The 24,202-nt window shown below is 45.8% G+C and overlaps 1 protein-coding gene across 1 annotated transcript in view; it reads right to left on the minus strand.

The window, feature by feature from the left end:
* Positions 1-4,120: 4,120 nt before the first annotated feature.
* Positions 4,121-24,202, minus strand: part of zfpm1 (zinc finger protein, FOG family member 1) — an 86,541-nt gene continuing 66,459 nt past the window's right edge. The window contains exons 5-9 of the mRNA XM_047595798.1: positions 11,973-12,084; positions 11,624-11,899; positions 9,978-10,211; positions 9,156-9,398; positions 4,121-8,993 (exon numbers count right to left, since the gene is read on the minus strand). Of these exons, the coding sequence (XP_047451754.1) occupies positions 6,409-8,993; positions 9,156-9,398; positions 9,978-10,211; positions 11,624-11,899; positions 11,973-12,084 (3,450 nt within the window). The 3' untranslated portion in view covers positions 4,121-6,408. The remainder of the gene's footprint in view (positions 8,994-9,155; positions 9,399-9,977; positions 10,212-11,623; positions 11,900-11,972; positions 12,085-24,202) is intronic.

Genomic DNA, 24,202 nt, shown 5'->3' on the forward strand with positions numbered 1-24,202 from the left:
TGGTGTCTGACATGTTTATTGGACACGGTGCATCGGATGCTTGGCTTGTCCTTCCCTATGAAATAATTACTGGATCATTTCACAGCCTCTCTGGGACGACAGCGCTCGGATAAGGAGGAGGAGACGCCTGGAAAAGAGGGAGAAGCTAAACGTCTTCCTGGATCCTGAGAGTCTTTCTTAGAAATGCGTTTTATAGGAATGTGAAATATTTTCCGGAGCTCGTTAGAAGAAGAGCACACAAACAATTTAATGTGTGTTTAATGAGAGATTACATGGCGTCAGTCCAGAGCCTTTCACACCTAATGGAACCAACATGTCACTGTAATGAAGCTCGACCCAAAGGCCCAGAATAGCTCTGAAGGGGGGGGGGGGGGGGGCAGGGGGGGTGACGCAGATAAAGAGACGATACCAGCAGAAATATGCATCACGGAGCTTTTCTCTGTGTGACGGCTCAGTTTAATGAAGCACAGCAACAGAGATCACGGAGTTATTGGATCTCATAATAACCTCCGTTAAATCTCCCATGACAACGTGCTGATTGTCTCTGCGGCGGCGGCGGGAAGAATCCGCCGAGCGCTGAACCGACGACACGGAGCGATTCCATTCACACAGTTGGAAACGACGAGCTCATTTTATTGTGTTTGTTTACAGGACGTCGACACAGTGATGGAACCGGTTTGAGGATGTGAAGCAGGATGAATCTCAGCGGCCTCCATTGCTCCTCAGGGCTGTTTACATCCTCTGAAGGGGCCTCGTGCTGCGTTTAAGGACCCTCGTCTGGACCCTGCAGCTGTGATTTAGCACATCCACATCCATTCATCTGATCCCACCTGTGTTCACACCTGGTCTAAACTCATTAACATGAGTCTCCATTAATTCGTCCTCAGCCAGAACTGGAGACCTGGTCTCAGTCTGTGTGTGAATCAGCTGCAGCGCCACCATGTGGTCAGTAGAATATTGTATCAGCTGCTGCCTCTGATGGATCTCTACCTACCACTGGACCAGAACCAGGACCACATGGAAGGAAGGAAACAAGGAGAAACAAGGAGAGTGTGGACAGGATGTTATTAACATTAGTTTCGGTGACTGAGGCGTTCACACCTTCATCATGATGCGATCGACCAGAACAACCTGAACCACCTGAGAGGAGAATTTAAACCTCTGACTGACCCTGAATTCAACCAGAGAGTAAAAACAAACCGAATGAGTCTTTACAGGTGGAGCTGCTGGTGTGATGAAACCTGACCATGACCCCCCCCATCCCCCCAGCACTAACGAGAACACACAGCAAACACACAGTGAGTCACACACTAGTGGGGGAAGTTCAGCTCATTTCTGAGTCGACTCTTTTACTTCGGCTCCACCAGAAGAGTTGACTCTTTATTTAGTGTCGTTCACCACAAGGAGCTTTAGGCCAAAGTCAACACAAACACACTGAAAAACAGCTTCTACCCCTGAAGCTCCATAACATTAAACGTCAAACAAACTGTGACCACCAGAAACACTAGAAAACATATAATTAACTGTGTTCATCATATATATTGAATGTCTTCCTCTGGGACGGGTGCAGTATGGACTTAAAGCAGTACAACAGGATCAATGAGAGATTCACTTTAATAGTAGCCGAGTTGGTCAGAACTGGGGAGACAAATAGAACGAACAGATGATCTGGTGGATCTGACCACAGTTAAAAATCCAGGTGACTAGTCCTGAAGCCAGTCAGGAAACTGAAAGGGAATAGGGAACCTCACAAAGATCGCTTGGCTGGTAAAAATGCCTCACAGACAACCAGGCAATAGAAAAGGCACAGAATCCCTGAGAACCAAAGACTGCCATGTCCTTGGTCTTGGAGGAAGACAGCTCCTCTTCCAGGTCTGGTGTGGGGGGAAGACCAGCAGCATCATCCTACGATGGTGGGGGCCACCAACGATGTAGCGTCTAGAACATGGTCAGGATGCTGCTGATGAAAGTCTCGGATGAGGAGCTGGTGCAGAACGTGTGTCTGTCCTCTGGACTGTAGTCGTCCCAGTCAACAAGGTACTGGAGACAAGGCCTCTTCCTGGACGACGGGACCAGATGATATGATGCACAGCTTAGATGAGGCCTCCATCGATGAGGAGGAGGAGGAGGAGGAGGAGGAACAGAGAGTGGCAGACTGTGACATCATCATATATGTTGCATGTCTTCTTCATATATGTTGAATGTCTTCATCATATACGTTGAATGTCTTCATTGTATATGTTGCATGTCTTCATCATATATGTTGAATGTCTTCTTCATATGTGTTGAATGTCTTCATCGTATATGTTGAATGTCTTCATCGTATACGTTGACTGTCGTCATCTTATATGTTGAATGTCTTCATCGTATACGTTGAATGTCTTCATCGTATATGTCGACTGTCTTCATCATATATGTTGCATGTCTTCTTCATATATGTTGAATGTCTTCATCATATAAGTTGAATGTCTTCCTCGTATACGTTAACTGTCGTCATCTTATACGTTGAATGTCTTCATCATATACGTTGAATGTCTTCTTCATATATGTTGAATGTCTTCATTTATATGTTGAATGTCTTCATCGTATACGTTGACTTTCTTCATCGTATACGTCGACTGTCTTCATCATATATGTTGCATGTCTTCATCGTATATGTTGACTGTCTTCAATTTATACGTTGAATGTCTTCATCGTATACGTTGAATGTCTTCATCATATATATTAACTGTCTTCTTCCTCCTATATATTTTTCTTCCAGTCCTTCTCCTTTTCCTTTTCCTTCATCATGTTCCTCCTGTTCGTCCTGTTGAAGCTCAGCTGCAGTATCTTTTTAATTGGTCTCCTCAGTTCAGATTCAGAGGAACTACAAAAACATGTGATCATTATAACTCAGAGGAGGTGCCCTGCCCTTCCTCCCAGGTCCTCCTCCTCCTCCTCCTTCTATTAAAAGGCCTCAGCTGCTGACCCTCCATCATGTGACGCCCACTGACTTCCTCCCCTTTACTTTTCATTTGATGCTTTTAATTCTCTCTGGGAATAAATGTACTTACTGCTGTAGTACCTGATTAAACCACCAGGTGTTGGACATCGTGTCTTCTACTGGTGTGAGAACCATTAATCTGACCACGCCTCTTCTTCTTCCTCATAGATAAGATGTAAATAATATTCGTAGAAACTCCGCCTGTTAAAACCAAGTTCCTCTAACGACCACTGGAGGCTCCACAGATGAGTAAATCCTCATAGAACCTCCATAATATTAAATAATAAAAAACACCTTCTGGTTCTGGTTTCTAGAAGCCGTCGGTTTTAATCAGATCCAGGATTCTGCAGAATTAAGGGGCGTGGCCGCTTTGATTGACAGGTTGCTAGTTGTCTTTAGCCTTAGCTCCTCTGACGCTACAGAGTGATTGGTCCTCTTGGTACCAGTGTGTCTCCTCCATGTTCTGGGTCAGGTTCACTGAGGAGGTTTGGAGACAGACATTTGGATGTAGTTTATTTATGTTCTCAACAAATAATATATATCGAACAATCGATTCACACTGGACAAAATCTGGACGAATGGCCACCGTACACGCTGAGCTTCAGAACCTTCCGGAAACTCATGGAGGATTCATCATCATTAGATAAAACTTTTAAAGTTTACATGATTCACTCAAAGAACTCCATCATTTAAAGAGAATTACGCGCTTGCTAATCGTTTGACGTTGCACAAAAAGACTTAACATCGTCAGCGTTGTGGCCCTGAAAGAGAAACTCAGTCCACAGTCACAGGGAAATATGCATCAAGTCATTTCATTTCACTGCGCCTGCAGCTCAAGGTATCCGAGCTTTTGTCGGTTCACTTAGTGACTGATTGGTGCAGCCTTGGAGCCTGAATGGGCCCAGAAAGCTTTTCTTCAGGTGCTATTAGTCATGAGGATTATTTTAAAAGGAAAGGTTGATGATTCATTCAGCCTTCCTTCAACTGAAACACAAACGGCATGCTGCAAAGTTTCTGTTTGAAAGGAAGAGCGATTTAAGAGCCCCCGCCCTCCCCCAGAATGTCAAGGACTCCCACTCAACACTCAAGTACGTGAAGCATCCACGCCTCCAGAAGAAGAAACACTCCACACTTCACTTCAGTGTCTCTCAGAACTTTTTTCTTTTTTATTTCCCATGCATAGTTTGGACAAGAGTGTAGTGGAACTGAAATAAAAAAAACTAAAAACAATTAAAATTAAATTGGAAACAAAAGTGTTGACATTCATTGTGATTTTTCTCCATTTCAGACACAAAAAGGAATCATCAACATAAAGTTTTATGTGAGAGTTTAAATCTTTCTGAAAGTCCTTCAAAGTCATCCTGGACGGGAAAAGAAACGAACAAAAAAAAGAAAAAAGAAAAAAAAAAGAAAAAAGTGCCGTATAACATAAATAAAATACAAAAAAAAAGGTAGCTAAAACTAAAACATTCAGCACATTTTATACAACACAGTGCAACGAGAAGGATTCTTTTAATGAATGGGACTTTGTCTTCTTCTTCTTCTTCTCTCGTCTTTTTAACGTAGAGATGAACAGCAGAGTTGTAAACAGTAGTGAGATGATTCTGCTCAGAAACACAAGAGCCGAGCAGGAGTTAAAATCCTCCACTTTACATTTAGTCTTATCAAACTGGGGTGGGGGGGGTTCAGGCGACGTTCAAGACGACAGACGTGTTTGATAATCTCAGGTGTTTAAAAGGCAGACTAGCTCTGAATGAAAATCTGTGACTTAAAAAAACGCTTTAGTCTGAAGTTGTTTTTGATGCGACTCCAGGTGAAAATGTGTTGATGTTGATTAATGGAAATGAGGTGGTTTGCCAGAGGAGGTTTAGATCTGTCCTGCGGTGTTTATAGTTTCATTTCTCACATCCAATATCACACTTAATTTTTCCTAAAGTCTCCAACGGGTCCTAGGACTCGATAGGGTCCCGTCTGTGTTAAATGGGATTTAATTGAGTAGATTTGAAGCATGTAAACATATTTATTATTGATTGCTGTTCTTTTGGAGGTCGGTTGGTTATCGACAGCAGATGGAGGTCTATTTCAGATCCTTCCCTTAATTTCTTTTTTAAATTAAAGCATGCACATGGGTTGGACTAGATTTCCCACAGGTGTTTTTTTGTAACCACAAAGAGTTTTAGTGTCCAAATTCAGCTAAAAATCCTGAGAGCAAGCAGGTCTGTGACGAACGTATCTGAACTGAGGCTAAAACTGAATTTAGACGATGTGTCATATAAAGCATTTCACAGTTGTAGCTAACACTGTATTGCAGCTGCTGCAGCAGCACAGGGTCACATGGACTGGACCATGTGATTAAGAGATCAGTGTGCTTTCTCTACTGTGGTCTTAGACTGAGCCTTCATCACCGGACACAAACACAATCATTCAACAAAAATCTAAAGTTTGCAACGAAGAGAACACAGCTGTGTGTAAAACGTTTGTGTAACCTAAGACGTGGGTGGTGTACGAGGAGGCGGAGAGGGCTGGAAACTAAACGGGAACAGAACACAGAATGAGATAAAGTTGATCCCAGTGATTACCGTGAAGAAGATCTTCAGTATCGACACTTAGAAAACTCACTTCAGCGCGGCTCCTTCCAACAGTATGAAAAAATATACAAATAAAAAATACAAATACTCTCAAGACACTAGGTAGGTAGTTTTCTGTTGACATGAAATCAGTGAGGACTAAAAGATAAATATTTCACATTTTGCCTCCCTTGCGTTTTAAAGAGAAAATAAAGAATCTTGTGTATGAAAAGAAAAGAAAAGAGTCCATTTGGAAATATTCTCCTTCAGTAATTAGTAACATTGTGATGCCAAACGTTATTCAGCTAAAAACGCTGCAGCTTCGCAAGTAAGCAAAAAAAAAAAAAAAAGAGCCAGTGTTGAAACCAAAAGCATCATAGAACTCTTCTTCTCTTCAGACATCATACACTATGCACAGATAATAAAAACAGGAACAATGATCAAGTCTTTTTCCACACAAGAGAAAAAACATTCCTCCCGTTTAGGTCTGAAAAACATCAAGAGCTCGGGAGGAGACCGGGAATTCATCACGATTCGTCCGATTATCGTCGTTAGAAACTCAACGACAAGACAGAAAATCTTTTTAACGTCCCGTAAACGTGACGATGTTCTCTGAGGCCCGGGAGTGGTGCATGTTAGAGACAAGAGAGAGTGATCTACAGGACGAAGACACGTCGGTGCCTCAGCTCTTAGTGTACGACAAACTTTGACCCATGGGAGGAATTTCAGTCACTGTCTGTTGGTAACGCCACCGTCAGGCCCTACCAGGGAGTAACAGTCATTCACTGTCAGCTAAAGCGCCATGTTGGGAGGCACCGTGTTGGGAGGACTGGCCGAGGGGGAGGAGGAGGAGGAGGTTCACTTGACGTGTTCGGCACTGTGGGAGGAGCAGTAGTATTTCTTGTGGGCGATGAACGTGGAGAGGCTGCTGAACTTGATGTTGCACAGCCGGCAGAAGCGGGAGTTCCCGTTCTGGACCGGGGAGATCAGGGGGGTTTTGGGGGAGGCAGTGGGGGCGGTGGGGGAAGCCTTGTCTGGGAGGTGGGACGACGCAACCTTCTCCCTCAGGACCTCAGGCACAGGAGACAGAGTCAGAGACGGAGCCCTTGGGGGAGACACCGGCAGAGGCGAGCCAGCCGGAGGGGAACCCCCCCCAGCTGAGGGGCTGCCGTTGACCAGGGGCGAGATGGGGGACGTGGTACCGCTCCGGGCTTGTCCGTTGATACTGTCTCTGTGCACTCTGGAGCCGGGTCTGGTCTGGCTGGACGTGGATCCGTCTCTGGGGCTTAGACTGGGGCTGACCGGCTGGGACCGGGTCTCCTGGGGCGAGTGGATGGTTACGAGGAGGCCGTGGACCGCCTTGAAGTGCTCCATCAGGTCACCGCTGATGGGCCTGTTGGGGCAGTAGGGGCAGACCACCTGAGTGGAACCTTGGGCTCCAGCTCCTGGAGTGGCTGCGAGGGTGGTGGTGGTTGTATGTGAGGGGGATGTAGCTCCTGAGGCGGGTAAGGCAGAGGGGTGAGGGCTGGAGGTACCTTGAGCCTGGGCCACCCACTCAGCCGGGAGGGCTTTGGCCTCGACGGGGTGCAGGAGGTCCGGACGCTCCTGCTGAGGCCGGCTCTTGGGGGAGGTGGAGGCCGACCTCTTGAGCCTGTGGAGCTGCTCCAGGGTGTGGGGCTGGAGGGTGGTGGCGGGGCAGTAGTAGGTTTTATGAGCCAGGTAGTTCTCGATGCTGTTGAAGCTGATGCTGCAGGCGGTGCACTTGTGGTAGTCGGTGAGAGGCAGAGCTGGGAGGACGCCGCCCCCCCCGCCACCGCCGCCGCCACCGCTGGGGCGTGGAGCCTCGCTCAGACGAGGCCTCTTGCTCAGGTCGATGGGGCCGTCTCCTTCGGGGCTGGAGCTGCCGGCGCCACTGGGAGACATTTCCTGCTTGACGGCGAGGCCCAGGACGGAGGGGGACGGGGCGGAGGCGGCGGCGGCGGCAGTGGCGGCGGCAGCGGCGGCTGCTGCAGCGGCGTTAGCCAGGGCTTCGGTTCTGGCCATGTGGATCTCGTACATCTTCTTCCTCTTTCGTGTGCGTATGGGCTGGGGGAGGAAGGGCGCCGCCCCGCTTGCCTTGGCCATGTGTGGAGACCTGTGATTGGATGGATCGTGGCGCGACGCGCAGTAGAACCTCTTGTGAACGGTGTAGTTGTCGTGGCGGGTGAAGCGGATGTTGCAGGCGACGCAGAAGGTTCGGTTGGGATCGTCTTCCAGGTCCTCAGCAGAACCACTGGCTGGACTCTGGCTGCCTTCGCTCGCTCTTCCTCCTCCTCCTCCTCCTCCTCCTCCTCCTCCTCCTCCTTCCCCTTCAGAGGAGGGTGATACTCCTTCTCTCCCCGCCGGCGCTTCTATCTTGACCTCCACCACCCTCTTGGATTCTCCCACAGCCGGGTCAGAGTCAGTTGGCGAGGCAGAGGCGGCTCTACTGGAGGCACCCCCTTGAGGAGACGCCCCGCTGGAAGGCACCGAGGCCGGGGCCGAGTCTCGAGTCGATCCAGGGCCTGAAGCCGAGGTCGCAGCTTCTCCCTGATGCCTGCTGGAGCAGTACAGCCTCTTATGTGCATAGAAGTTGTTGATGTTGTTGAAGGTGATATCACACTCGAAGCAGGTGGCTCCTTTGTGAGGGGGGGTGGCCGTGGCGGTGGGGGCCGTAGGTCCGGAGGGGAAGAAGGCCGCCGGGTTGCCCTGAGCCACCGTCTGGCCTTGTTTCAGGCGGCTGTGAACCATCTCTGACATCTTGGCCAGGATCTCTGAAGCCTGAGGCAAGATGGCTGCTTCATTAAACATGTAGTGAGGCAGGATGATGGCCCCCCCAGGAACGACAGACCCCGTGCCCCCCACGTGGGCCGGGCTGGAACCAGGTGTGGGACTGGTTGGTTCTGCCTTCACAGTCGTGGCTGGACTCTTTGGAGATTTGGATGTTTGGCAGGAGGAGGAGGTGCCGGCCGACTGCTCTTTAGTCATCCTTCTTGCTTCCTGATCCTCCTGCTCTCCACCAGCGTCCTCCTCCCCCTCCTCCTCCTCCTCCTCCTCCTCCTCTCCATCCTCCTTCACCTCCATCTGCTGCTCGTCCGTCTCCGAGTCTGAACGAGGCTCCTCTTTGATCTTGATGTCGGAGGCATCGGGAGGACTGTAGTCTCGAGGAGTGGCCGAGCCTCCGTTTGCTCCGGGGCTGGACGAGTCCGGCTTGGGGACGCAGGCCAGGGGCTCCTTCTCGTGGGGGGACATCTGGGGCTGCTCCACGGATGATGGGGTGCTTTGCCGAGGGGTGGGGCTCCTCTCGGCCGGGACCCGGACCTCCAGGTGGGTTCGTACGTGCTGCTGAAGCTGGGCCGGGGAGTCTGAGTTGTGGCCACAAACTTGACATTTGAGAACGACACCAGAGTCTCCTGGACTCAGACCTGAGGAGGAGACATGAGATTAGAGGGAGACACCACTCTGACAAGTAAAGACAGTTTAGGATAAAAGCCTCAGATGAAACTTAAAAACCACTTTAGTCTCTCGCCAATGGGGTCACATGGACTGTACCATGTGATTAAAGGAGATGTGGTGGTGGGACTCACCAGTGGACAGGGGCAGCTTCGGGAGGCCTGGGCCTGGAGAGTAGACCTCACTACGGGACCCGGGCTGGCAAACCATGTGGCTGGTGACCAGGTGGCTGTAGAGGATGTCCCTGGTGGTGGAGACGAAGCCACAGCCGTGACAGACCCCGTTCAGAGTGTCCGTGTGGACCTTCAGGTGACGTTCACAGTTTGCTTTAGTGGTGAAGGCCGAGAGGCAGATGAGACAGACGAAGGGACGCTCACCTGGGGACGGAAGACGAGTTCAAGACCTGAGGACTCTTACATTTATATTAACGTTTACAAGGTAGTTTCTTAAAGGTCATGTTGTATTAAGTGTAGAGAACCTCAAGGCCAAAACTGTTTATTTTGTATATTAATGATTAAATGTACTGATGCTACTTGTTTTTATTCTAGAGAAGATATAACACAGGTGTGTTAAAAAGAATTTAAAAGAATAAAAACATGGCTTGATGTGAATAAATTATTGCTGAATCTTGAAAACTAAGGGAAACTAAATGTTTGGGTTTCATGCTGGATGAGGAACTAAAAAGGAACAATTTACATTTAAAAGAGAAATCAAAGCCATGTTATGTTAAGGAAACATAATGAAACATTATTGTGTAGTCATGAAAGGAAGTTTTGGTTAGTTTGAGTTGTATCTTGGGAACTAAAATGGAGCGTGACAGTTATTTTATTTTATTTTATTTGGGGTTGATTACATCACATTCTTCTTCTTTCTGCTCCCTTTCATTCAGGTTTGTGTTTATAGTGAAGTGTTTTGTATAAACTAAAACTGAATAAAAACCGAAGCTTTGTTCTCACCGCTGTGTGTGCGCATGTGGATCTCCAGAGAGCTGGCGCTGGGGCAGCTCTTGTTGCACTGGGGGAAGGGACAGACCCGTTCGTTGGGGTAGGACTCCTTGGGTTTGTCTTGTGGGGGGGAGGAGGCTGCAGTCGGCTGCTTCTGGCGGCTGGCGCAATAATACATGAGGTGGGCCTGGAGGTTCCTCTCGCTACGGTACCAGATCCCACAGTCCTTACACGGAAATATGTCCTCTGGTGGACGGGAGGACAAACTCAGAGTTAATAGGGGGTCTCCAGAAACCAGATCACACCTGGAGTCTGATCTGGACTCAAGAACCGTTGGACTGATGACAGTGGATGATTATTTCTAACTGGTCACAGGCAACAAATAAACCACTGGTGTCTGTAGAAGAGCGTCACCGCCACCTAGTGGCCAGATAGAACATTACAGCTCTGTGTCTGTCCGACTGCTGTTAAAGGAATAAACGCAGCTAAAGGAGAATTACTTCATATTTATTATTATCGTGCAATAAGTGTGGACTGTAGAGTTTGTCTTTCATGCCTTATCATATATTTTACTATCTTTTAGTATATTGTTGTTTTTTTTAATTTTGTTTTGCATGTTGCAATGACTATTCTATTCCATTCTATTCTTTTCTATTCTGTATAATAATAAAGGCTCTTTTGCAAAGACCCACTTGCAGATAATTACTAACTTTCTCCCTACATTGTTGCTAATCTTTTAACCAGTTTGCACTAAAATACTTGATAAAACGAGCGGCTGTGGCTCAGCAAGTAGAACAGGTAGAACCAGAGGGAAAATGGTGCGTGAAGCCAATCACCACCAAAACCTCATGACTTATGTAAAATATGTTTTATTTAAGCATTTGTAAGAAGTCAGGAGTGTAAACAACCACATATTGACATAAATAACTACTGTTGTGAACGCTATGTCGGGTTGGTGAGATTAATCCAACTTCACGGGTCTCATTCTGTGTCTGAGAGTCACATCTAACAGCTGCTCCACCGAAGCTGTAGGATTCTGCTCATTGTTATTCAGGAGACTGATCTTATTTAACTGGATAAAAGCAACAGCTTCACATCATAAACAACAGGTAGAGGAGGTTAAATTAGACTTTAAATAAATAAGAGCAACACTAACCTGGAGACTCTAAGGCCGTGTCCTGCATATTTTTATATGAAAAATGAGCTTAGCTTAATTTCAAGTGCTAACCTGAACATGCACCTTCCTGCAGATGTTTCACAATAAGAGCATTATTAAGAAATGAATGGTGTCCACTGACAGAGGACACATAACTTGAAATGGATGCAGATTGTGTTAAGTTTGTATTAATAGCGTCATGCAGTTGTTCAGGTAGATAAAGGTCTCAGTCACATCTGAGTAAAATAATCCTGTTTTTATAAATGTCACATGATGTTTTTTAAAGGATTTTATTTTTACGGACCCCTTGGAATGACACCACAGACCAGTAGGGGTCTAGTTGAGAATAATTTCTGCCTAAGACGTGGCAGCGTTTTACTTCTTATTGTGAACATGAGTTTGCATCAACTCCAACTTTTTTTTGAACCTGCGAGTGTCTGGAGTCTGAACCAAATGGGATGTTTGCCCTATAAATTAATAAATTAATTCATTAAAGACTCACTGTTGACAACAGCTGTAGCCAAGATGGCCGCCATCCCGGCCTGCTGTGGGAGGAGCTGGATGTCTGAGTGCAGCGCCGCCGGGTACAGAGGCTCCTCCTTCACCGCGGGAGGCTGCTGGGTGAGGAGGCTGAGCGGAGGGGAGAGCCGGGGCAGCAGGGAGGTGGAGGAGGTGGAGGAGGAGGAGGCGGAGGAGGAGGAGGAGGAGGAGGACAGGAAGGCCAGGAGCCTCTCACCAGCCGCCAGCTCTCTGGTCACTTTACAGAACAACTCATCACCTGAGAACAAACACAGAAACAGTCAGGACGAAGGGTTCTAGACCTCTGAGGGGGGGTCCTCATAAAAACTCACCCCGGCTGAAGACGGTGCAGTTGGCTGCTGAGGGGTCGGAGGTCAGAGGGAGACGATTCATCCAACATCCTGGATCTTCACAGACCAGAGTCTTCAGGGTCGACCTGGAGTCCTGAAAACACACAAAGGAAAGGGAAGAGTTTTAGTTCATGACTGAGTCCAGTGTCAGGAAGGAGGTTTAAAGTCTAACAGAGTAAATTAATAAATAAAAAAAACTGTCTTAGAAAATAAAATATGAGGAAAGAGTTGAGGACCTTTAATGAACACGTGGCTTCTTTAAGTTTAATAATTTAAGTTAATAAACAGCAGCTGCAGTTCCATCGCCGTCCACCAGGAGGCAGCATTTCCTCACAGCTGGTTTAAATGTTTATATATAATAAAGATTATTTCATAGTCTCCAACTCTTCATCACACAACAAATATTTTAATAACCCAATAAAGTTATGGAAATATAATAATACTCTGCTGTAATCTACACAGAGCTGAGGAAATCTGTTCAAATGTAAACCACCTGATCTGAAGTAGAACCTTTTCCAGCTCCAGATGTGTTAGTTTATTTTATTTTGTTTTAATTATATTAAGTACATTTTTATCCTGAATATTCTTCTAAATCACAAAAATGGCATCAAAAAAACATTTAGGTTAAAAATAGAAGAAATATTCTGAACCAAATCACAAAATAAACATTCAAATGTTAATTAACTAACTAATAAACTAACAGTAGATTGTTTCCATATGACATTATTGATAAAGAACTTGTATTTCTTCCGCTGCAGTGAAATAAAACAGGAAGTGACTGAACTTATTGTCTCTAAATGTGGACGTTTGATCCAGACACAGAGAGAAAAGAAAAGTCATTTCATTCATTTAAAACTGAAAATCTATTTTGTCTCAGAGGCACAGACATGAAACTCAGAGGCATGTTTTTAAATATTAACACACTGGTTCAGTCCTGGTCTGGGATTAAGATTCATTTATTTTCAAATATTTCCGTTTTCCAGTAAATCTCTCGACAGAAACTAAAAAGTTATTTCGTTTCTAAACCAGTTGAGTCGACACAATCAAAACCAGATCTGTGTTTGTGCATCAGTTTGGATGAGGAGGAGCTGAAGGGACGTACAAAAGTGAACACATTTAAATGTTGGAGTCCAGGGACATTTTTATTTTTTTTTATTTTTCATGTATTGTATGAAATATAAATAAATTTGCATATTATAAGATTAATCTCATAGAATTGAGAAGTAATATCGTTTATTTATTTGTGATAATTAAAATAAGAGTGAGAGCCTGCGTCTTCTTACGGGGACATTAGGTTTTAGGTTTGTTGCAACTTATTCTGCTTCTTTTAGACCTGGTGTCCTCATAGGTGGCTACAGTCTGAAACCGAGTGGTAGCAAAAGGTCAATTCATTCAATCTACAGCCAATCACAGGACAGAAGTGGACAAGGTACAAAACCTCATCATGTTTTATGGTTGGAACTTGTGTGTTTGTTTACTTCTCTACTTTGACACTGATATTCTATCAATAATAACGAGCTCAACGTCACTAATTAGCCAGTCCTCGTTTGAGGACGTTGGGACTTTATCGCTTACAATCCTGTCTTTGTTCAGGTACTGAAATAGTTTTATACATTTGTTGCACGTTGGTGACTTTATTGTAATTAACAGTGAATTAATCCCAGTGTCCACATGAAAAAAAATACTTCCTGTTCAAAGACGATGCTTAGTTTTTATACTTCTTAGGTCGAACTGATCCTAAATATCTTTGAAAAATTAAAAATGTGTTGCGAAACAAACTGTCAGGAGGATGTACATACGTTTGCTTTACTTCCTCTTTTAACACTTTTAAAAACGTTTGAAATAAAGTTTCAATCAATCAGATCGTTTCATCCAAGAACACGACAGAAGCTCAGAGTCTCTTATTTATAAAAACTCACCAACACCCAGAGTCCACATGGATCAGACCATGCAATAATAATAATAATAATAATAATAATAATAATAATAATAATAATAATAATAATAATAATTCTGCCTTGGTTTGATTTCTGTTTGATTTTTAAAACTATTTCCTAGAAATCTCTCCAGATTCGTGGCGTGTGCTGTAGATCCAGACGCGGCAGAAGCTGGATTTTCTGATTGAAGTTGATCTGTTATCAGTTCATGAAATCCTCAGATTCTTTTTATATGGACGGAGGAAACTCCACAAACCTCTGGAACCAGCTGTTTAACAAACTGAAACATATCTGTGAATGAATCATGAGGAGAACGAGCCCTCGCTCCAGTCCCGACTTTATCATCTCATCCAACCGAAACCATCTGATCCACGTTTGTCTCCTGATGTTTGAACCAGAAACATGTCGACAGAATCCATTGGAAAGACTTTAAAGTCCATGTGGGTTCCTGGAGACAGACGGCTCATACCTGGAGCTAGAAACACCTGAAGAAGATGGAGTCTGTCTGAGTGAAGAGAGACGACAGAGGGAGGAAGGAAGGAAGCCTCTCAGTCTGTTGAAGATTGAGTCAGAGCGTATTGTATTTCATGGGGAACTAGCGCTGATGTGGAGATACGGCTGCTTTTGTTTTAATTTGTAACCCAATGCTGGAGCCGTCTGAGCTGTAAGTACTGCTAATTTGTTTCAGACTAATTCATCACGGCCACGGCTTTGGAATCCACCACGATAGGGCAACGGGGAGAGCTCGGTAACGCAAAGAGGAAAACACACAGACAAAGAGAAGCACAAGAGACTGAGAAACACAAAGCATGAAGAGTGGAGCTCCTCCGATGAGAGAATTAATATAACGCTGGTATGAAATGATGGAGGTTCCTCTCTGACCACAGAGACGATGTCAACATGGTTTATTAATGACGCCGTCATATTTTTACTGTTCTCCTTGAAACGTGAAACACAACATCCGAGTCATTGATCCAGAGTTACACAACAGATTCTGGAACGAAACCGAGGCCTTCACAGTCTTTCTGCACAAAAACGAAACATGTCCTGAGAGGAGACAAACAGAACCAGATAAAACACATGAAGTGAGTCCAGTATCTGCTCTGAGCTCCACGTACCTCATCAGCTGATGCTCCAACATTTCTACTGGATGAAGGTCAGGACTTTGACTTGTTCCTAAACATTCATCTGGTTCTTCTGGAGAACCACTGGTGTTCTTGGGCTCCTTGTCTTCCTCCATGACCCAGTTTCTCTTCACATTCAGCTCATGGACTCATGTCCTGACATTTTCTTTCAGAGTTCACTGGTAGAATTCACAGTTCATTGGTCCATCAATGATGAGCAGATGCAGCAGAACAGGCCCAAACCAGGACATTAGCGCCCCCATGTGTCATGGAGGGATGAGGTTCTGATGCTGGAATGCAGTGTTGGTTCATCTCCAAACATTTAAACCAAACTATTCTACTCTGGTCTCATCTGTCCACTAAACATTGTCCCAAATGTCCTTTGTGGACAGAGAGCAGTGTCTTTGGTTGTTGAGTGTATTCATCATCATGAACATCAGCCAATGTGAGAGAGGCCTTTAGCTGCTTAGAAGTTCCCCTGGGTTCCTCTGGTTCCTCTAGTTAAGATCAGACTTCACTTCTTTTTAATCCCGTATCAAGAAGAATGAGACGCTGCAGTCTGGAGGGAAACACTGGGATTCAGGGATCGATGCAAAAACACACCACAGGAGGAGACTCTGAGATTATACGTAGATGCACCCGACTGAATTCAACCGACTTTAAAGGATTTCACTCGTAGAACCAAGTCACAACGTAACCAACAGCTGAGACGATAACAGATATATCTACAGTGTCAACCTGCAACAAGGCGAACATGCTACTGTCCAGTCACAAAACACACAACACAGATAAAGAGGCAGCGAGGCAGGCGGCCAGATCACATGTGTGTGTTGGTGTAATTAACCAGGCCAGCAGACAACGCCACGCCAGAGATGTGGGGGCGAGTTAAGGGCGACCGCGTCGTATCGGACAAAAAAAAAAAAACCTTTTCACTTGTGTTGGTCGGACGCCGATCAGAGCCGACGGAGGAACGTGTCCCGGACCAACAAAGAGTCAACCTGCAAAAAGTCCAGGGTCTTATCAGAGGTGGCGAGAATGATGCAGACGGAAGAATGTTTAAAAAGGCAGCACGTTGTTTCAGACGCATCGAGTTCAGGAGCCGGTGGAGGCGAGTGAAGCAAAGACACCAACTACAATCTGATGCTATTCTGGTAGATGTTTCTATTTTTTATATATATTAATATTTTAAACAAAATAATTGTGTTTATTTTCTGGGGGAAGTTCTCGTCCAAATCCCTCAACACGACATTTAAAGGAGTAAATTCAAAGGCCTCAGTCAGGTCCGGTTCAGAGGTTTGCAACATGGGGACAATAAAAAATAAAAGCATCTGGTTTTCTTCTTCATTACAGAATCTACATAATCTACATAATAGTAAACCTATAAGTATTTTTTCTAGTAGCAGTAACTCTATAAATAAGTGTTTTGAGAGTAAGAATCAATTGTTGTTTCACAAATGGTTCTGGAAAATAGTTTCCAAGGTATCAAACTATTAAATTCATCTTCTCAAAAAGTGCAGTGAGGCTTCTGCCCTGATTTTCTTTGGTCTGACATCCTGAAATCCATCAAATTAGTCCATATGGACACAAACCTTTTAATTTAAAGCCTATTTTGACAGATGATGCCAAGTCTCAGACCTGTTGCTCCAAGACCTGCAGCCTCCAGTGCTGCCTTCACTGTCTGCAGTAGAACAGTTTTGGTTTTGAATTTAATCTCATATTGAACTCCGCGTCCTTCCACGAACTTCCCGTTCCATTTGATCAATGCTGAGTTTAGTCTTTTTGGTATTTTGCTATTTGATGCACCAGTAAATGTCCAGAAGGAAACGTGAGCCGAGGCGTCTGCACTGTTAGAGCAGATACTTCTAAAGTTACAGCTTCTATGATTCTATGGTTCTATATTTATCACTGACGCATCGAGCGGGTCGGTGTCACAGAAACCTGATGACGTTGTTTTTATAAACTCTTCTCATTCACCTGAAACTCCTCTCGCTCTGAGAAGCAGGTGATTCATGTGAGAACTGAACAGTGATGTTCTGACTCGACGTCACATGGGTTAGACCATGAGATCGTACTCGCGTGTCAGACGAGAGTCTGTTAAAGGCCACAGGAAGGAATAATGAACAGTGATGTGTTTGTGAAGGTTCTCAGTGAAATATGTGTAAAAATGAGAAAACTCAAAATCCTCCACGTCCAGTTGTGGTTTGGATGTGAACAGAGATAGTTTAGAGAAGAAGACAGAGGAAAAGTGGGGCTCCTAAATTTAAAATATCTTCCATTTCCTGAATCCTCCTGCTAGAAATCTCGCTGTAGTTTCGTGAGTTTGGGTTCAAACGTCAAATCTTGCGAGACCATGTGATGGGAGCAGTGGACGAACCACTGTGCAATATATTCACTGCTACTACAGAACAACTAGAACTTAAACTTACACATATCTGTATATTTTTTTACATTGTTGCATGTATTCTTTTCCCAGTCTTTGTCTACTTATTCCTACATGTCCTTATTGCTGACATTGCTCTTTGTTCTGAACACTGGAGCTGCAGGAGGCGACGCCACAAACGTCTGGAACCAACGAGGTGAAATGCGTCTAAATAAATCTGGATCTGGTCGACTGAGGAGCCTCTAAACGGCGGCTGTGGATCTGTAGACGCAGGTGAACCGACGGGTTTCTCTCTTCGTGCCCTCGCCGCCCCCAGACTCTCCATCTATCAGGCGGCAGAGCTCCATCCTGCTCCATCCTGCTCCATCCTGCAGGCTGAGAGCTGCAGCCTTAAGCCCCATCAGCCGGAGGAGGAGAGTGTTTGAGCCGCAGTCTAAGCCCCTCGGCCCGGACCCCGGTCCCCCTCATGAATATTAACCAGCCCCGAGCCGGGCTTTAATCTGCCTGATCCCCGCGCACTGCTGCCGCCGCCACGATAGCGAATCTAATTATTTGGTCTGATATTAACCCCCACCCACCCCCACATCCAATCACCACCCACCCCCCCCCCCCAGCGCCCTGTCCTCACTGCTTCTATTCACACTTCTGTGCAAACTCAACTTCTTCTGCTGAAGTCAGTTCATATAAGATTCAGACACTCACCTCCTTCCCTCCCCCTCCACCCTCCCCCTCCACCTCCCCCTCCACCTCCCGCTCCTTATCAGGCCAAAAAACGCCCTCCTCCTACGCTGATAAAACTTGAATGCAAATGATGCCAGGCTGATTTCATTTCTTCATTTTCTCCCTCCGTTCCCCTGCTCTCTATCAGAATGGCTCCTTTCTCCCGTGATGACGAAGATGATGATGACGAAGATGATGAGAACCCCCCCCACCCCCCACCCCCTGCTCTTAAAAGAAGAAAAGGAAAGAAAGGGAGGCCTCATAGAAACTGTTGATGAGCAGATTAAGACTTCTCTGGCCCAGCTGTCAACGGCCGGTTTAACAGCTGCCGCTGGGGAATAAATGTGTTTGGATATGCAAATGAGCACCGGTGCATCGGCCACATCTGGGTCTCCGTGGAGTAAATGGTTTCACTTACTGCTATGAAACGTCATTAAATGGAAAAAGAAAACATATCGTATAATAGATGTGAGGACGTCAGGAGACATCAGGGCTCAGAATAAACTGTCCATGGGAAGAAAGTGGAATAATTCTGTTGCGTATATCGTAGAAGCCTCAGTGGATCAGATTCCCACCACAGTTAAAGTCGATTTATAGTAAAAAAAGAAGCTTAATAAGACGTCAGCATGAGGCCGTATTTGTTTGTCTTGGTTCTTACTCTCACGAGCATCAAGGAGCTTCTCCATGTACAAGATCTGAACCAGACCAGACGAGCAGCTTCAGTCCAGTTCACATAGAAATAAGAAAGGGGTCAAAACGGGTTCTCAAAGACTGGAAATAAGAAAATACTGATGACGCTTCTCTAGATGCTAATGATGATGCTAGCACCTAGCATAGCATATATACCTCCAAAACTAAAGCAGGTGGATCTCCATGAATGTTCTGTTGCATAAGAAGAAACACAGAAATACGCTGCAAACGTTTATATTGTGCAAATCATAAAATCCATAAAAGAAGTGATGTTGTGGATCCAGAGAAATCAGAAAATAACAGATTAATCTGTTGTTTGTCGAGTCTCCAGATGGAGACGAATAAAGAGACGGGGTTTGACCACATCTGGAAGGTTTACTGGTTTAACCGAGACTCGTTAATTAAAAGTTAACGGTTAATTGTTGAAGTCTGAACCAAGTTTCCCATTTTGTTCTCCGATCTTTCTTTACCTTTGAGTTCTGTATTAACTTCAGGACGAAACAGAAACATTTCTCGACGTCTTTCAGAATCCTGGAGGTTCTGAATGAGAACGCGTGAACAGCCAACGCTCTAAAAAGCCTCAGCATTTTCTCCACAATCAAACCATCTGGATGGGAATTTAATAAGCCGCTGTGCTCCTCTGCTGACCTCCTCCTTTTCATTCATTCACTCATTCAGTTCATCGTCTTCCTCCCTTCTCCTCTTTCACTGTCTCTCCTGCGCCGCCTCCTCCTCTTTATTCACCTCTTTCTTTCTTTCTTTCTTAATCTCTGATTCTCTTCCTCTCCTCCCCTCTTTCCACCGTCCTATCTCTTCCTCCGTCTCTCCGGCTCTTTCTGTCTCTCGGCTACAGGAAATGGTTTCTTTCCCGATCCAGGGGGTTGGAGGGTGGACTCACTGTCCCAAACAAAGAGGTCACTGTGTGAATCCTCCAAAAATACAAAGAAGAAAAGGAAGGCAGATAAAAATCAGAAACCTACTCTCATCCGCCTCCAACACACACACACACACACACACACACACACACACACACACACACACACACACACACACACACACACACACACACACACACACACACACACACACAGCTCCAACGTTCGTTCTCCACAGACTTTTTATTTTTCCTCCGTATATTCGGCTCACGAGGTTCAAACGCTGTCGGTACAGTACGAGTACGAGGAGGAGGAGGAGGAGGAGGAGGAGGAGGAGGAGGTGGAGGTGGAGGAGGAGGAGGAGGAGGCTTACTCCCTTGTGTGGGGGTGCTCATGCACAGCCGCTCACTTCCGAGAAGAAGAAAAAAGAAGAGGGAGCCAGGTTTGATGAGCTGCATGCAAATGACATGTAAAAATATAAAACTGCGATACTTAAAACGGGGCCGAGATAAGAGATTTGAAAATGAGGCACTCTTGGAAAGCGGCTCCTGAACCGGCGGAGATCAGGCTCACAGATAGAGGGATAGAGGTTTTCCCTCTTCCTCTCCTCCTCCTCCTCCTCCTCCTCCACCTCCTCCCCCTGCAGAAGCCGGTGCAGATGACAGCGAGATGCAGATATCAGCCAGTCACTGCTGCTGAGTGATGAACACCTCCTCCTCCTCCTCCTCTTCCTCCTTTGCCTCATCTCACTTCTCGTCCTCTCTCGTGTTTCTTTTGTCTCTCTTCCTCTCTGTCCTCCTCTGTCCCAACTCTACCAGTACTTTTATCCAGATTGACAGACAGAAGGTCTAGGTGGGTGCTACATGTGTAAATAACATCCACACCCATGAAAACCAGGACCAAAAGTTTCCCAGCCAAAATGAATTGTTACAAGGTATGAGTGGTTTTAATATTATGGCAGATCGCTGTAGACTGTACGCTGGCAGTAAATCACAGGGTTAAACCTCCTGTTGACCTGGAGGAGGAACAGGAGGTTTAATCCTCAGTGAATCAATCAGGTTACAACTACTTTATCTCACATTTAATAAAATGCTGCAACAAATAATAAATGTTTTTAATGTTGAATTAATTCCTTCGGAAAATGTAGGAAACTGCAAATTTTTAGATTGAAAGTGGAACCCAGTGAAACCCAGCTTCACTTTGCTCCGTCTCTGTTCATCTCTGACATGAGTCCAGGCTCTAAACCATGTGACCGACGTATAATTATTAAAACCACTCAGGAATAAATATTAAAGTCCAGAGGAACCGTGCAGACGATAATAAATGATCCTACGAGAGGCTTGAAATCAGACGTATTTTGAGGAGAATGATCATATTTTGATGATTTGACGTTGCTTCAGTAAAACATCAGCACAGACCACGTATAGAAGCTTATAAATAAACTAAGAGCCACTATTAAACCTGGTTCAGTAGTTAATTTTAATTTCAGGATTTAAATGTTCAGTGTCCAGGAACCGTGTGGATTAAATGACAACTCTGAACTTTTAGCGACATAAACAAGACCTTCGCCAAACGATATTCAAACACGCGCCTCCTCCTTCCCGCTAAACCCACCAGCCGCAGATAACACGGCTTCATCTCACATCTGATTCTGGTTCTGAGTTCACGCCTGGAGGAGGAGGAGGAACCTTTAAAGTGGAAACCCAGGAATTATTTTACTGAAATAAATAAACTAATAAATAAATGTCTCTGGTTTGTCTGACGCTGCTCGTGCTTCTTCTGGGGGGCATCGCAGAAGGTGTCTCACCACTCGGCGTAATCACGGGTTTGTCATCTGGTGGAGGAGCAGCATTTTAATTAACATTCTAATTTGATGGGCGGAGGAGGGAGAGCAACACAGAAACACTGTTGATGAGTCCAGATAAACTATTAAGATCAGAATCAGAGTGTAAACAAACCCACTCAGAGTCTGGTTTAAAAAAACTCCAAGAGGAGGAGGAGGAGGAGGAGGAAGAGGAGGAGGAGGAGGAGACGCTCATCACCTTCACTCGTCCTTCCAGAGACGAAGAGAGAGAAGGAGGAAGAGGAGCAGAGACACTTGAGGAGGAGGAGGAGGAGGAGGCAGTGAGAGGAGACTACCCTGAAAGTGTTTGAGGAGCCGTGGGTGGCTCCTCTTATCGGCCCAGTTCTCCTGGAGAGATTATTGGGGGATTAGTGCGAACGCTTGTTTCTAAAACATGATGAAAAGACGTTGGGAGCGTGATAACGCTTTGAACTCCCCTCACTCTGCTCCTTCTAGGATCGCGCCTCCAGGCTGACGTTCCTCGAAAGACGAGGACCGGGACGAGGAGGCGGGAGGAGGAGGCGGGACAACGGGGACGTGGTCTCAGGCTTGACTCTGGACATGTGTCCTCTGAGGGGACGACGCAACAGATGCAACCAGCTGTGGATCCGCTCCGACTTCAGATCAGCTCAGAAAATCCACGACAACTTCCGTCCAATCACACGCGCTCACACTATCAGTTAATTAAAGCAGGATCCAATCAGAGCCCAGCAGATATAATATCAGATGTGTTGTGTGTGCGATCCAATCAGAGCGGAGGAGGAGGAGGAGGAGGAGGAGGAGGTGATGATGGCGTCGTGCTCGCTCCCGGTTGCCATGGACCTGGTTGTTCACTCAACCAAAAAGTGAGAGGAATCAGCAGCCAGCTGATCAGCTGATCAGTAAACATTATTATTCCCTGTTCTAAAGTCCAACAGCCATATCAGCCAGAATATATTTAAATAGATAAATGGTTTTACGCCTCTTTCTCAAGAGATGCAAATGGCAGGATTTCCATATGACACAGGCCAGTTAACACGCTGCTAATCTAATGAGGGAGATCTGGTGGAGGGAGAGCATGAGCTCTGGATCTCTAACCCCCCCCCCCGATAACAGCTGAGTGCCATCAAAGACACATACGAGTCCACGTCGGTCGACATCAGACAATAATCCTCAGTGTGTCTGTTTGTGTGTCGCTGCTCGTCTTATCAGCTCAGGTCAAACAACAAGCAAATATGAGGCCACACGACGGGCTGTGCCAATCTCACCCACAGAGAGGGGGAGGCACCGGGGGGGAGGGGGGGGGCTGGTGGAGCCTCAGGGCCGAGGACGGAGGAGGAGGAGGAGGAGGTGTCAATAAGACAGATGAACGATAGAGACTCTGGTAGAAGATAAAAACCTGAACACGTGTCGACACTGAGGCTTTAATCCAGTTCCGGTTCATATTAGATGGTTCCTGTGATTATTGTGACTATTTAAAGGGCGAAACGTCCTGTGAGTCAACTTATTACGTCCATAGTTTTCCAGAATATCTGGAGCTTTAAATACTTTGTATCATGTTATAAGAGTTTGAGAACGTGAGCAGGTGAAATTAGCTCTGGATTCCAGATGGAAATGAAGCTTAAATTTATCGTATTTTGAGGAAAAGTTCGTTCATATTCGGTTTGACGTTAGCACAGATCATGTATAGAAGAGCTTATGAATAAATAAACTAACAGCCATGTATGGAAGGTGGATCTAACTATTGTATATTATGATTATTATTGATCATACAGAGTCTGATTATCGTACAAATCCGATAATTTTCTGGCGCTGCTGCTGGATTCAGAGGAAGACTGAGCTCCACCGATCAAAGACAAACGTCCAACAAGGATTCAGATCAGGACAGAAGCTCCAACTCAACAAAAGCAAAGACAGATGAGACACTAGAGGGAGGAGACGGAGGAGACGCCACAAACCTCTTCCACAACTAAAGGAGAAACTTTCTCCGAACTGAAACGCCTCAAAATAATCTGATTCAAATCTGCTCCAGAAACCGGGAGCAACGAGCAGCAGATACTAGAGGAAGAAAGTCCTGCAGATGAGCCGATGGAGGACGGCCCTGACCCCTGCTGACCCACCGGGGGGAGGACGGAGGGGGGAGGACGGAGGGGGAGGATGTGGAGTGACAGGGGGGAGAAACACGGGAGGAATGTGAGATTACAACCACTATCTGCAGCTGATAGCGAAGGTCCGTCTCCTCTCTGCTCCGGCCCAAAGATACAGAGGCTGAACGAGGAAGAGGAGCAGGAAGAAGAAGAAGAAGAAGAAGAAGAGGAAGGAGAAGAAGAAGAAGAAGAAGAGGACGGGACGGACAGAGGAAGGGAGGGGAAGAACAAAAGGTGACGGGGGGTGAGACAGAGAGAGGCATCTATCTGAACGCTGATAATAAATGAAATCTTGGAAATGAGAGACTATCAGGCAGGAATCAATCACTGGGGTTTGTTGTCCAGGAGGAGGATGGCGCCATGTGGAGATAAAAGACAGGCAGACGTCTGGGGAGGAGGAGAGGAGGAGGAGGAGGAGGAGGAGGAGGAGGGAACAGGAGAGGAGAGGAGAGGAGGAGAGTGATGGGGGAAAGGTTGAGGATTTATCTGAATGTAGTTTTTTTTTTAGAGAAACTTG

Source organism: Mugil cephalus, chromosome 10, assembly GCF_022458985.1.
Source record: "Mugil cephalus isolate CIBA_MC_2020 chromosome 10, CIBA_Mcephalus_1.1, whole genome shotgun sequence".
In the NCBI taxonomy this organism is placed as follows: Eukaryota; Metazoa; Chordata; class Actinopteri; order Mugiliformes; family Mugilidae; genus Mugil; species Mugil cephalus.